This window comes from Haliotis cracherodii, unplaced genomic scaffold (assembly GCF_022045235.1).
Source record: "Haliotis cracherodii isolate W230 unplaced genomic scaffold, xgHalCrac1.p SCAF_24, whole genome shotgun sequence".
Lineage (NCBI taxonomy): Eukaryota > Metazoa > Mollusca > Gastropoda > Lepetellida > Haliotidae > Haliotis > Haliotis cracherodii.
The window spans coordinates 2,217,812-2,232,978 of record NW_027266280.1 but is presented as its reverse complement, the minus strand read 5'-3'; the positions used below and the strand labels follow the sequence as shown (position 1 = coordinate 2,232,978).

Here is a 15,167-nt window from a genome sequence, read left to right as displayed (position 1 = left end):
TCAACACTTATGTTCTGCAGGGAGAAGAACATCCCCCCCCCCCCCCCCCCCCCGGATTAATAAGCAGTGTCAACTAAGCAAGTATTGTACATGTCGGCCCCTCGAGATATATTTCCTTACCTAAAAATGTATGTTCTTGTTCCTGCCAGTAAGATTGTTGTGAAGACAGTTAACCCACAATGTTTTAATCTTCCAAGTGTAGTATTAGTGTTGGCAATGATAACTGTCAGTATTATGGGAGCATCTGTGAGGTGAGCTGCCAATGTTTTTTTTAAAGCAGTAAGTGTTGTGTTAATGCCAGGTTTATGGATAGTTTTGATTTGCTCTGTTTTCCAGTTTTAATTAACTTCATTTGGGGAAGAGGGTCAAGTTTTAATAAACTTCAGTTGGGGAAGAGGGTCAAATTTTAATAAACTTCAGTGGTTGAGAGGGAGGGGCAAATTGACTGCTGGGAATTCCGTTTATTGCTAAAAATTGAATGAAGCCAAAACTTCAATCAAAACTCTCCATATCAGTCAGACATTGATACCGGAGTATTATGATGATTTGTTCTGACATATCTTTATCAAGTTTATACAATGTGGATATTGATGAACTTTCTCTAGAATTTTATGACAGTTTTTGCTTTCACTTGGTGTGAAAGGGATTAATTATTTTAGATAAGTGTGTTTTCCTCCCTGGTTTATTCTGACACTGCACAGCAGGACTTAACCGTCTTGCACGTTCGAGTCATTGGTTCATTCACTATGCCTTGCAGGGCCACCCAATAGAACAAGCTAGGGCCACCCAATAATCCCTAACTAAACATGGATCAAGTATTGTAAAAATATCAACGAAGTAACTTTTAGGAAATATGCGAGAAAGTCCCAAAAGAAATCAACATATTTGATGCCACTGGTGGTTTATACATAGATTGTTTTGTGGACATTTGAGATATAACAAAAACAGTTGCTTTCTGTCTGTTTCGGGGACACCCATTTCTGGTGTCCCCCGCTGTGATATTGCTGGTATATTGCTAAAAGCGGCGTAAAACCATACTTACTCACTCATATCGATAATTGTTCATCGTTCTTCCGATTATCAATCTTTTTACCCAGCCCTAGAACAAGCTATGAGGCATCCAAAGATTCAGTGCCCCTAACAGCATTATGTGACAGACTTTATGAAAGGATGTGAATGTGTCTACCATGTCTACTGTTTGAAGAATTGTGACAATACAGATGTTCTGATATTTTTTCTATTTGTGAGGTCTTCTGAGTTCTGACATTCTCTTAACAATAGCATACCCTACACACAGCTCTGTACAGGGTTATTCAGACAGCTCTGCACAGGGTCCAAAACACAGACCTATACAAGGTCCTACACACAGCTCTGTACAGGGTCCTACACACAGCTCTGTACAGGGTCGTACACACAGCTCTGTACAGGGTCCCAAACACAGACCTATACAGGGTCTTACACACAGCTCTGTACAGGGTCCTACACACAGCTCTGTACAGGGTCCTACACACAGGTCTATACAGGTCCTACACACAGTTCTATACAGGGTCCTACACACAGCTCTGTACAGGGTCCCAAACACAGACCTATACAGGGTCCTACACACAGCTCTGTACAGGGTCCTACACACAGCTCTGTACAGGGTCCTACACACAGCTCTATGCAGGGTCCTACACACAGCTCTGTACAGGGTCCCAAACACAGACCTATACAAGGTCCTACACACAGCTCTGTACAGGGTCCTACACACAGCTCTATGCAGGGTCCTACACACAGCTCTGCACAGGGTCCCAAACACAGACCTATACAAGGTCCTACACACAGCTCTGTACAGGGTCCTACACACAGCTCTGTACAGGGTCCTACACACAGCTCTGTACAGGGTCCTACACACAGCTCTGTACAGGGTCCTACACACAGACCTTTACAAGGTCCTTCACACGGCTCTTTACAGGGTCCTACACACAGCTCTATGCAGGGTCCTACACATGTGGGTTTTAATTCTATTCTACAAAATGTCTGGTCATGTCTCTGTGCTGGAATCACAATCAGCCACTGTCTTCATTACAGTAATATTGCATTTTAATTCACAAGTGACTTTCAAATTTATGTCAAGGAATATGAATGTTATGTCCATGTGCCTAGCTACTTAAATATATTTTAATGTATTTAAATTTATGTACAAATACTGTACAAATGGTGGATGTGTTTGGGTACCACGCCATGACTTTGTGCTGTTTACAACTTCTGGTCAAGCCAAAATATACCAAGTGCTGTAATGATGTATTTACATTTGAAATTGTTGAGTTTTACACTTTGAAATGATTGTTTCTGTTGTGTCTCTTCACATCAATAATGGGGGCGGTCGGGTAGCCTAGTGGTTAAAGCGTTTGCTCGTTACGCCGAAGACCCGGGTTCGATTTCCGACATGGGTACAATGTGTGAAGCCCATTTCCGGTGTCCCCCGCCGTGATATTGCTGGAATATTGCTAAAAGCGGTGTAAAACCATACTCACTCACTCATATCAATAATGTGCAATGTTTTCCTGGGTAAGACCAATCTTCCAAGATGTTGAAAGTCATGGCCATTATTTTCTTGTAAAGGCCCGATATATTTCATATTCGGAGGAGGGTGGGGGTAAAAATTATATATTCCCGAAAATGCTTGGAAAAACATTTAGTCTGTTTGACATGCTGGTCGTTCTGAAACATAATAAGGGGAAGGTGTCATATTCTGCCTTACAGAAGTGTTTTTGTGTTTTTTGATGTGTCAAAGAAATGAGGACAGACACAATTGTCTCACCTTGTTCTCTGTTTTTTTTAAATATTATTTGTTTGGGTGAAAAACGTTACTGTCTGCGCATAATGAATATAATCAGGTTTTGATTGTCCGATCCAGATCCCCCTTTTGAAAATCACAAAAATGTGGTATACGCATGTGGCAGTTAATATTCCACCCAAAAATACAGTGGACTCGGCATCTGCGTTCTCCGACACTCTTTATAAACCAGCATCTATCAGCTTCCCGTGGCATGGGAGTTAAATGACTTTAAAAGGCCAGTTTCCAACCTTGCCGAACTTGGCTTGAATAATGGAGTTACATTTTGACTGGATTAACAAGTCTATGGATAGGCCAATCAAAATCATGTAACAAACATGACAACCGGTTGTTTTTTTATGTGCAGATTTCCGTCGACTGCAGGATTTGCAAAGAATATGTACAGTCAACTGGGCATTGATTTTGCAAATCTTTTCATGTTTTTAATCAAGGTGCTCAATTTATTTGATGCACTGCGCAGGGTAAGACCCGTTTTATTACAATATAGATCTTAATTATTGATCAGTTCGTCTTGCCTGAGCGCTGACATTTTGTTTGAAGCAAATGCAAGGGATATGTGAGATGGAATCTGATTGGTCAATAGGAGGGACATAGAAGGGACATAACTTATAATAGCTACTGGTGGTGCTCTGATCGAGCCTGGAAATTCCAGCCTAGTTCGGCAAGGGTGGAACTTGGACTTTTATGGTCAGTTAACTCCCTTGCCTCAGGAAGATGGGTATCTGTGTACTCCACCACTCTCTAAACGCCGTTATCAGAGTACTCTGGCACTCTATCAACCAACCTTTATTTCCGGTCCTGGCTAAATTTGGTTCAAACATCGTTATTTAAACTCAAGCCTCTGCCTGTTGTGAATACCAGCCTTGGTCCCCATCTCCAGTCACGTCTCTACTGACCAGCATTGCTTCCTGGCTAGATGATTACCGGCCAAAGAGGATTACAAGGACATTTGGTTGTCTTCAATGTATCTCCCTTCTGTGTGGTCTGCATATTTGATGCCGTATCAGACAGAGGACAAAGTACCTTGCAAGGATTCAGTCATTACATTGTCATCGGTGACAGTTACCAGCTGGCCAAGGGTTTTAAAACTGTTACACATCACCTGATTGTTTGTAAAACAATTTAGTTTGGCCTTACCTAATAAGAGAAAAAAATGCATGTTTTGTTTTTATCATAGAGGAAATACCCCACTTTAGAAACAGCAAGTATCTATACTGTGTCTTCTGTGATTGGTGCCATGTTACCATGGTTACAGAAAGTAATTTTTTTATCTACAGTCTGATATTAACATGATTAATGTTCTAGTCCAGGTATACAGGTACTCTCTGCTGTTTATGTATGTTTTTCATTGTGCAATATTCTGTTCACTGGGTAATTATTATCATGGTTATGAAATATTGTGTATAACACCCAATGTTTTATATGACAATAGTTAAACTGTCATGGCCATTAAATTTACATGAGTTTAACTTAAGTCATATGAAGAAATCAGGTGTTCCTCAACTCCTGTGAGTGGCATGTAGAAGTTGGAATGGTAACTAAGACAAAATTGTTATGGATGAGCAACTTCTTTACTACAATTGGGCGACGTTTCGGTGTAGATTCTAACACCGTTATCAAGCAAATGACCAAGCATCATTTGCTTGATAACGGTGTTAGAATCTACACCGGATTCTACACCCCCACACACACACACACTTCTGACCCCTCACCCCCAAACCTCACTCCTGACACAACACCCAAACCCCAACCTCACTCCCGACCAAACCCCCGACCCCCAAGCCATGCCACGCCCCCAATTAGTCCAAGCCTTGTCTCCCCCCTTTGAATCATGCATTAACATATAGAATGTCACAAGAGACACACGAACATGCATTATTTTACTGGTATGATATTATATTTTTTGCCAAACTAGACAATGTGTTTGTTTATATATATATATATTTGTTTATGACTGCCATGTTTTACAAATAGCTATGGTCAATAGGAAATGAAGTGTACATGAATCAGTATTAAGTTTGGGACAGGACTATTGTTTTTGTCTTTTTGGTCAATATGCCAAAATGCAGAAAAGGTTTCTGGAATATTCATATAAGGTGATTAGAACAAACTTAAAATTAATGAACTCAAGATGAGACAAATACCATTATTTTTGGAGTGATCAGGGCAAGCTGATCAGAGAAACAAAGTAGATTGGTGTGACCTCTCGAACATATCCCAGGAACATCCTGGGCCTCTGCTCCACACAATCCACAAAGAAGTTCTATTTTTGATGTCTTGTGAAGAATTCCAAACTATTGGAAGATAAATTCATAAATGTTATTTTGTTCAAATTGAGATTTTATTATACTTGTCGTAAGAGGCGACTAACAGGATTGGGTGTTCAGGCTCGCTGACTTGGTTGATTCATGTCATCGATCCCAATTACATAGATTACTCATGATGTCAATCACTGGATTGTCTGGTCCAGACTCAATGATTTACAGACCGCCGTCAAATAGCTAGAATATTGCTGAGTGCTATTTTCCGGAATTCAAATGTAATTTGTCATTGCCTTCAATACAATAACGTAAAAATGGGAAATCGTTAATTACCACTGGGGATATTTTTGTGGCGTTTGCCTCAGCAGGTCCCGATAAAGTCCTGGTTCATCAATCTGTCTTTGTCTTGCCTTATGTACTGTTGTGTGATGAACTGGAGGGGGAATCTCATCTCTGTGAGGCTGAATCTGACATTACATATGGTTTTACCTACATCATGTATATCCCAGTGTCATAATGCAAATAAAGATTTTATCTGGAAGAAAGTTTTTATCATATTTATTGATGTGAAAAATAATGTTATTTATGAATTTGTTATTGTTTGAGCTTTCATTGAGAAGTGGAGTGTTTGACAGATCAAGGTGCCAAGTTTGGTGCATGTACAGGAACGTTTTGTCTTCCTCAGCTAATAATTTGATATTTCTCTTACTTTTCCCTACCAGATTCCTTTTTAATACTTCTAATATCAATGTATCAATTTTAATGTTGATACTGTATGGATATGAATAGCGATACTAAATTAACAAGAGTTTGCCACTAACGTGGCTATATCCCCTGCCCCTGTTGCAGAATTTATGACATAATTAAATGTAAACAAACCCTAACCTTTTTTAACAGAGGTTGAACTTGTCATGGAAATTGTGAAAAAAAAAGTCCATCTTGTTGCCATGGAAACGTAAATAATAAAAATTTCTAAAATTTCTAAATAGCAAAAGGCACCAGTTCAGTATGTACCTGATAGACCTGCAAAGTTTGATGAAAAAATATTGAACGGTTTATGAGTTATGCTCCGGAAACCAACCCTACCCTCACAGAACCTAAGTCCATCGTGTTGCCATGGAAACGTAAAAAATAAAAATTTATGAAATTTCTTAATAGCAAAAGTTACCAGTTCAGCATGTACTTGACAGACCTGCAAAGTTTCATGAAAAAATATTGAACGGTTTCTGAGTTATGCTCCGGAAACGAAACGTGACGGAGGGACGGACAGAGCCTGTTTCTGTATCACCCGCCAACTTTGTTGGGCAGGGGATAATTATACACTGCCACAGTGACGTTTACATTTGTTACGATTGCCATGGTTAAGATGGACATTCATTTAGTTTGAAACATTTAATGGATCACCTAGTTAATATTTAGCATTCAGTTGATTGATTGCGGGCCTTCCATCTGCTGTTTGTCAAGTTTTATCCACATAATAACTCACTTTATTAATGGATATGGTGATTATCATGGTAATTTGAGTAATATCGATAATTCAACTTTCAAATCAGTGACCTTTACTTAAACTATAATGAATCCCTGCTTTCATCTAAAAAGTCATTGTTTTTATTTAAGAGAGAAGCAAAGTTATTTTAATATGTTTTAACAAGGCTTCATTCAGGAGATAATATGCCCATCAACTGGAACGTGACAATCCACACAACATTGTGATATCTGCTTCCTGAAAAATTACCATTGCCATGGTAACATTTTCCTCTGTTTAACCTTGTTGCTGTAAGCTGTTTGAGAGTTACTATTGAGGACTTTCATGAGTCGTTGCATGTATGTGAAGCTGTGTGTTAGCCCTGCAGACAGGGCACGTCCCCATCAGGCATGACCTCAGGTTTGATCCCAGTTAGTGAATGCCGCTTGTCAATCTGGCCTGTAAGTGGTTGATTCTGGATGAAGGAAACCATTGATGGATGCTGACATCACTTCTGAAATGAGTGCCGTGAAGTGATGTCACCATCTCCACCTCTCCTATCACTTACGACCGCCTCTGTGGTCTAGTGGTAGAGCGTCTGCCTGGAGATCATACCAAAAGACATTAAAAGATGGTACTTCTTGTTACCCTGTCTGGCACTCGTCCTTAAGAGGCTAAAACAAGGACTGGTCGGCTAAGAGTTAAATTCCATCATTAGTACAAGCAGACGCACGCACGCATGCACACACACGTTGCTATATAAGTGCAATAATTTTGGATGTGACGTTAAACACCATTTCACCTCACCACCTATCACATACTTTGCAAAGAATTTCTAAGGCTTGGGTGTCATGTGACTGGATGGCTATTTTTAGCATCATATCGATAGAACAAAGCTAGAATGAAGCCAGGGAAGTGTATAGGCTCAGGGTAATTATCATGGATACCACAGACAGGCAATATATCACACTTGATAAATCAAGAATGCAGCACAAGCAATGGAAATGTGTCTAATTTAATATGCCATATTTTTCGTATTAACAATCTTCCCGAGGCAAGGGAGTTTACTGACTATAAAAGTCCAGTTTCCAACCTTGCTGAACTAGGCTGGAATTCCGGAGATACATTTTGGCTGGACTAACAAGTCTATGCATAGTCAAATCAAAATCGCACAATGAACTAGCGATCCTGTTCATAAACAATATGGATTTCAAAATGCAGATTTCAGTCGACTGCAGGATTTGCAAACCATCTTTAATGTTAACTGGATGTCGACAGATTTTTTCCAAATCTTTTCATGTTTTTAAATCAAGACGCTCAAATGATTTGATACACTTCACGGGGTAAGACCTGTTTTATTACCATACAGATCTTGATTATTGATGAGATTGAATGGGTGCCGCCATTTTGTTTAATGCAAATACAAGTGATGTGAGAGGTGGATTCTGATTGGTCAATAGGAGGGACATAATTCGTAATAGTGCTACGATCAAGCCACAAAATTCCAACGTAGTTCAGCAAAGGTGGAAACGACTTTTGTAGTCAGTTTACTCTTCTGCCATTATGGGAGGTAACTCTATTAGTTCCTGTTCTATTTATAGCATATCACGATCTGCACAAAATGCCGATTCAAGTATCGTGTGTATGATGATATCGTAAGTATCGGTGAATCGTTACAGCCCTACTGAACATGTTTACCAATCAAACAACAACAGCACATAGTCTGACAGGGTGAAGTGTATTAATAATGGATATACATTTTCACATGATACAGCTTGAAATTTGTAAATATTGCAAGTATATCAATAAAAATTTCTAAAAGTAAGCCATCCATACAAAACTTCCGCTATTCCTCTTATAGCTAAATACAATTGTATCAACTTGTAGCATAAAAGGCATTAAAAAATATGCATCAAAATAATATTTACATAAATGTTTATGTACAGAAGTGTAGTATGCTCTAACATCAATATACAAGGTATTTGATGGCATAACCATGGCAACATCAATATACAAGGTATTTGATGGTGTAACCATGGTAACATTGATATACAAGGTATTTGATGGCATAACCATGGCAACATCAATATACAAGATATTTGATGGCATAACCATGGCAACATCAATATACAAGGTATTTGATGGCATAACTATGGCAACATCAATATACAAGGTATTTGATGGTATAACCATGGTAACATTAATACATCCCGACTCAAATAAACCATGTAACAACGCATAATAAACAGATACAGATTACAAGAAAACTATAAAGTGTATCATTTTGAATGAAAATAATAAATACTGATTCAGTGTTGATAGCCAGTTTGGCAGTTATCAGTTTTATCTGGCCATTCATTCGTGAGGTATTTGGCTCAGGACCGTTACCAGGAATATCATCAAATTTAATTCATGTGTATGAATGTTAAAAGTATTGATGCTGCATACTGGAATATGTTGTAACAGTAATGATACTGCATACTGGAATATATCACAAGGCGTTAACAGAACTAAGTAAAACAAACTTTTGACAGTATGACTTGCAAAGAAAATTGTTTGTAACTTTGATATGAGCGCATGGTATCGTGTGAGAGATCTGAATTGTCAGTCCTGATCCTGGAGGAACTGTTCCTCGGCTTCAGCAACCACGGCCTCGGGATTGTCCAACTTCACCTGTGTAGAAATGTCACATGGTCACCACGTTGAATATAGAGAAAACAAGCATGAAATAGACACATCCCCTGCCAATATAACATGTCTGGTTGTGTGCAAGGCAGGAAATATTGTACAGTTTCCCCCATCTGCTCCAGATACGAGCACTACTGCCATTTTCAGTCTAAATCAAAACCGTTGGCCATGGAAACTCAAAAAATAAATTTTTCAAAAATCTAAAGGCACCAGTGCCAAGTTTGGTTAAGATACCGCTCATGGTTTTTTAGTTCTGCTCCGGAAATGAAACCTGACAGACAGAAGGACAGACAGACAGACCCAATTCCCTTTTTCCTCCTTCAACTTCGTGGATTATAAATAGTGACAAGAAGTTACAGAAGATAGTGCTCGGCTGAAGCATGTCCAAAGATGGATTTATGGTAAGTTTTAATTACTTATTGGTTACTCTATATATTACACCTTGCTATTTTAGATTTGTTTGGTACTTGTTTACCACTGCCGCCTGTGTGAAGAGGCCTGTAAGTACATGAGTCTGGGCCAGGCAATCCATGGATTGTCATCACCGGGATACACGGACACGTAGTCGACCAAGTCACCGAGTCTGACCACCCCAACCAGTTTGTTGCCACTTCGGACAAGCATGTGTTGCTGGAGACCTGTTCTATCCCAGAGTCCCATATGCTTTCCATTTTACAAATATATACTTTAGAAAGTTAGAACCAGCAAATTCTGGCATTGCAAAGGGGAGTAACTCTGATCAGTAACTTGCAGTGTCTTTGATTGTACCAACCATATGATTATGACTGCAGATTAAATGGTCTACCTACCTCCGGTATTGGGTACTGTGTTGGTCCGGGGGCGCCGTCACGCCCGTAGTCCTGCATGGTGCCGCACTTGGGGACATTGTCCACCCACACACCCTCAAATACCTGGCCCGAGTTCAGGTAGTAGAATTTACCTGGGCCGTTCTTCTTGCCATCCCTCCAAGAACCCTCGTACCTGTTCTCATTGGCTGCAAGAGATGGGATTTCCGTTAAGTCAAACGTGATAGGTTCATTCAATCATTTTATTTCCAATACATATAGGCCACAGGCCTTTGTGTACTAAAGGTGAGTACAGACAGGTTTTAAGCTTTCAGTTTCGCATTTCTTACTTCATTTGCATAACATAGATATTTTGCTAGATTTGTAATAATATATGTATCTGGTGATGACAGAAGCATATTAAATTTATGAACGTTAGGATGACAATAGAACTTTGCTTTGAGATATAGTTGCTGTAATTTGACATACGATGGGCAAATAAGCAGGAAGTGGTACTCGTTTCAACACAGACTAATTTACAAAGTTTGCATTTTCTTAAATTTCTTGGAATTTTATAATGACGTCCATTCTCAATTTCCGTGATAGGTTATTGTAGGGCTGAAAGGGTTGGTCACTACAGCAATAACGATCAACAGAATTCTGTCACAATATATCTTGGTAGTCTTTGTTCATGACTATCTTACTGTCGGCACAGCAGAGTTACTGGGCTTCAATGGCTAATCAAACATCACCAGTTTGTATCAGTAAAGAATTGAGTCAGGCCTACCAAACAAAAATAATAACCTGTCTTCAAAAACATAGAAATGTATGCTATTTGTCTATTATGCAGTTTAAAATATAGTCAAACAGAAATGAGTAGATTTGCACACTAAAACTATTGGCTGGGTTGGGTACAAGTCTACAGACCAGGAGGACATTGACGAGTAAGCACACAGCTTATTGCATAGCCTCATGTTCTGAATACACTCAACCCAGTGAATAGTTTTCGTGTGCAAATCCACTCATATTTCAGTCTAAATTTGAGTCTGAAGAACAATACAAATAGCCACACATTGCTATGTTTGCGAAGACAGGTTGCTGTGTTTCTTTGGTGGGTGTGTGTGTGTATTGTGTGATCTGACACCAGTCGGCCATATTCCAGGCTGTGCACAGCCGACCCTTCTTTCTGGTACGTGATTTGGGTATGATTCATCTTCCTGAGGCAAGGGAGTTAACTGACTGCAAAAGTCCAGTTTCCACCCTTTGCCGAACAAGGCTGGAATTTTTGGGCTTGACCGCAGCGCCACCAGTGGCTATTACGAGTTATGTCCCGCCTATGTCCCTCCCATTGACCGATCAGATTTGACCTCGAATATCACTGCTTCAAACGAAATGGCCACGCCCAGTGAAGATAGTCTGATCGATAATCAAGATCTATATTATAAAAAAAACAGGTCTTACTTCACGGTGCATCAAAAGATGTGAGCACCTTGATAAAAAACATTTGAAAGAAAGATTTGGAAAATATTTGTTGACGTGAAGTTGTTTGTACACATGTTTTGCAAATCCTGCAATCGACCGAAGTCTGCACGGCAGCTTACAAACTGAATGTCGATTTTATTATGCAATTTTGATTTGACTATGTATGCATAGCCTCATTGGTCCAGCCGAAATATAAATATAGTTCAGCAAGGGTGGAAACTGGACTTTTACATTCAGTTAACTCCCTTGCCTCAGGAAGATGGGTATGATTTGATTCCCCGCACTTCTCAAAAATCCTTGATCCTCATGTATTCCACATTTCCATGTTTCCAATACCCACTTTGTCGAAGCATGCCTTGTCCACTTCGGAGATCATCGTACCACTCCCCCTCGTAGATGGTGCCATCCTGGAAGTACATCCTTCCCCAGCCACTCCGCTTGTCCGCGTACCACTCCCCCTCGTAGTACTCGGTGTCCGCATAGAACTGGGTGCCATAACCCTGGGGAGGTATTCATAACACATGATTGCAGGTGATAACAGATGATTGCAGGTGATAACAGATGATTGCAGGTGATAACAGATGATAGCAGATGATTGCAGGTGATAACAGATGATTGCAGGTGATAACATGATAGCAGGTGATAACAGATGATTGCAGGTGATAACAGATGATAGCAGGTGATAACAGATGATTGCAGGTGATAACAGATGATAGCAGGTGATAACAGATGATTGCAGGTGATAACAGATGATTGCAGGTGATAACAGATGATTGCAGGTGATAACAAATGATAGCAGGTGATAACAGATGATTGCAGGTGATAACGGGAACATTTTCACACGGGATAAACACCAAGGCCACAGTGTCAGGTTTGGGAATCAATCATGTAACTCTTGGACAGAGTTTCATGCCCTGCTTTATGAAGTGGGATGTGGGAAGTTGTGACAAATTGTTTGGGACATTATAATGTATTGGAGAAAACATGCTTACGAGGTTTTGGTAGACAGAGCCTGCCCGAGGGAAAGTGTTTTTCCATACTTATAAACCGTCTAAATTGATTAAATGTTATAACGAGCATCTATAAATGAGGCGCTTCATTATAGCGCTTCCTTGAAGACGAGATATCATAACTTGCACGTGAAATTCGCTGACTTGCCAGGCGTTCAAGAGAACTTGGATGTGTCAACAACAAAACACAACTAAAATACTTACTTTTAAATGAAAGTGAAATCTGTTCCATAGAGGTAGTTGTGACGTAACGGCTAGAAGTTACTGCACATGCAAATTGTGCAGCGTTGATAAACACTTGTTTAAAAGCACCTGTTTTGAAACCTCGCTGTCCTTTCACCAGAGACTCTGAAGTGATGTCGTTTTTAAATGTCCACGCGGAACTGTACACATGACATTCAATTTTAATTGAATTAAAATTTTGAATTGCTACTTGTCATTTTTTTAGTTACTTGGTTAAACCTGGGATTTGAGGTTTTACATTTAAAGTAAAACCTCCCGAACGAAAATAAAACCTCATAATAGGTTTTACTTTGAAATTAAAACCTCACAATAGGTTTAAATGCCTATAGAAAGAACTCTCTTACTTAATAGAGATTCAAATGAATAGGTTTATAAAGTTCCCCAACAGATAATTGGAAATGTGGAATATAATTTCTCAAGTAATAGTATGCTTTGACTCTAGTTTCCTTCGAACAAACTGAATCTACCAAATTATTTTAAGTACCCATTTTTTCTTCAAAAACCATATCAGTTATACCAATAACATTCATTCACATTCAGGGAAAAATATTAGTGAATATAATCGATGATAATAAAAAATATTTATTTATTACCGGTACATTCAGTCAAGCACACAAACACCAGGTTGTCAACTGCTGCCTTTTGCAATTTGGGTATTTTTAGAATTAATATTTTTTCTGTTTCCATGGCAACAAGTTTGCTTTTGACTGTCCATAGTAGTGTGCACCTGACATAGAAATACAACTTCCGAATCCCAAATCCTCGGTATTGTTTTGAAAGCTCAATAACTACTCTTGTATACGGACAGACAGATCAGATAGAAACTCTGTCATGAAGTTGGGCTTATACTAACAGTCAAATGATTTGTTTTTATTAATTTGTGGGGGCCAGGTGGATGTGTCATTTTCTGATAATTCTCGTTTTCAATTATGAGTTACATTCAGTCAAGCTTTAATACTCACATGTCTCTTATCGTTCTTCCAGCCACCGGAGAAATCTTTCCTGAAGCCGCCCTTCCCATCAGGGTAGCTGAAGGTGCCAAAACCATTCCTCTTACCCTTCTTCCAGTCCCCATCATAGATGGCACCGGTGGCCTTCCATTTATATGTACCCTTCCCTGAAACAGACAATTTGTAACAGCTGAATTTCAAAATGTAATCTCTTTCAAGTCAAATGTACATTTCTAACACACTGATCTTTTAAATTATAAAATCAGATATTTAAATTAATGAATTCAGAGCTTGGCATGTAAGATCTATATCTGTTTAAAGAAACCACCAACAAATTTGAAATAAGAGGAGAAAAGGAGAAAGTGTGAAAAGCTGAGAAAAAACAAGGGTTAGAACGTGGAATTGTGATTAAACAAATTACATCCACCTAATTTAACATAACAGGTAGCCAACATATTGTTTCATGTACCCAACATTGGACCTGTTTCGATTCTACAAATACTGTTGTGGCTATAGACATTGATATTTTTGTAAAATATGTCTCCATGACATTTCCTTCAGCACATAGATCTATAGTATATACATTTAATTTGTAAATAAAATAATTAAATATAGATAAATAGCTAAACGAGTTAGATCCCATTTATAAATTTTTTATTTATTTTATCATTTCAACCAACTCATTAAGTCATCAGATTACTTTGCTTCTTAAAACAAACTCAATCTTCGTGTCCTCGGATGGAAATAACTTCTGGAGGGAGGATACGGGTGAAAGGATTTCCTTTCAAAATACACATGATCTCACCATCTTTCTTGTTGTCCTGCCATTCCCCGGTGTATTCATCGCCGTTGACGGAATACACGGTGTGACGAACCCCCTTTTTCTGGGCATTGTAATCCCATTCTTTCCACAAAGGCTCCCTTGGTTTGGGATCTTTTAAATGCGGCATTTTATACAATATTGATGCTGACCCTATGAAAGATGCAACGGGTTTACTGAGGTCGTTCTAAAACTTCATGTTGTGTTTATTTCCGATGACGCGAATGTGCGCATGCACTGCTTCTCTGTTGCCATGACTGCATTTCCGACACGGGGAGTAACTCGTAGCACTCTAATCATTCTCTTACGATAACAAGAAGCTTTTCTTGAATAAAATCTCCTGAATTTTAAACTTTCAATTTACGCTTACCAAAATCCATATATTGATCGATATAATTAATTGACTTTACGCTCCCAAAAGTTTCTTAATTTCCAAATCAGATACATGCAGACATAGTCTTAGCCAAAGTATTTTCTGAAAATGAGCCCCAGATCTAGTAGTTTGTATTTCATTAAAATGGTAACTTATCCTATGTTTATAAAATAGCTCCTTTAGTTCCTTATGATCAAAGTTCAAATAGTGTCACCTTTGTAAAGAAAGCGTGTGTACCGTTTTTTTAAATT

The 15,167-nt window shown here is 38.9% G+C and overlaps 1 protein-coding gene across 1 annotated transcript; it reads right to left on the bottom strand.

Moving 5' to 3' along the window:
• Positions 1 to 8,289: 8,289 nt before the first annotated feature.
• LOC139472369 (MORN repeat-containing protein 3-like) lies at positions 8,290 to 14,753 on the bottom strand. Its single transcript, XM_071254837.1, has 5 exons — positions 14,529 to 14,753; positions 13,736 to 13,890; positions 11,861 to 12,020; positions 10,063 to 10,247; positions 8,290 to 9,238 (listed from the first exon to the last, which is right to left on the bottom strand). Exons 1-5 carry the CDS (start codon positions 14,671 to 14,673, stop codon positions 9,170 to 9,172), a joined length of 714 nt encoding a protein of 237 aa, XP_071110938.1. The 5' UTR covers positions 14,674 to 14,753; the 3' UTR covers positions 8,290 to 9,169.
• Positions 14,754 to 15,167: the final 414 nt, after the last annotated feature.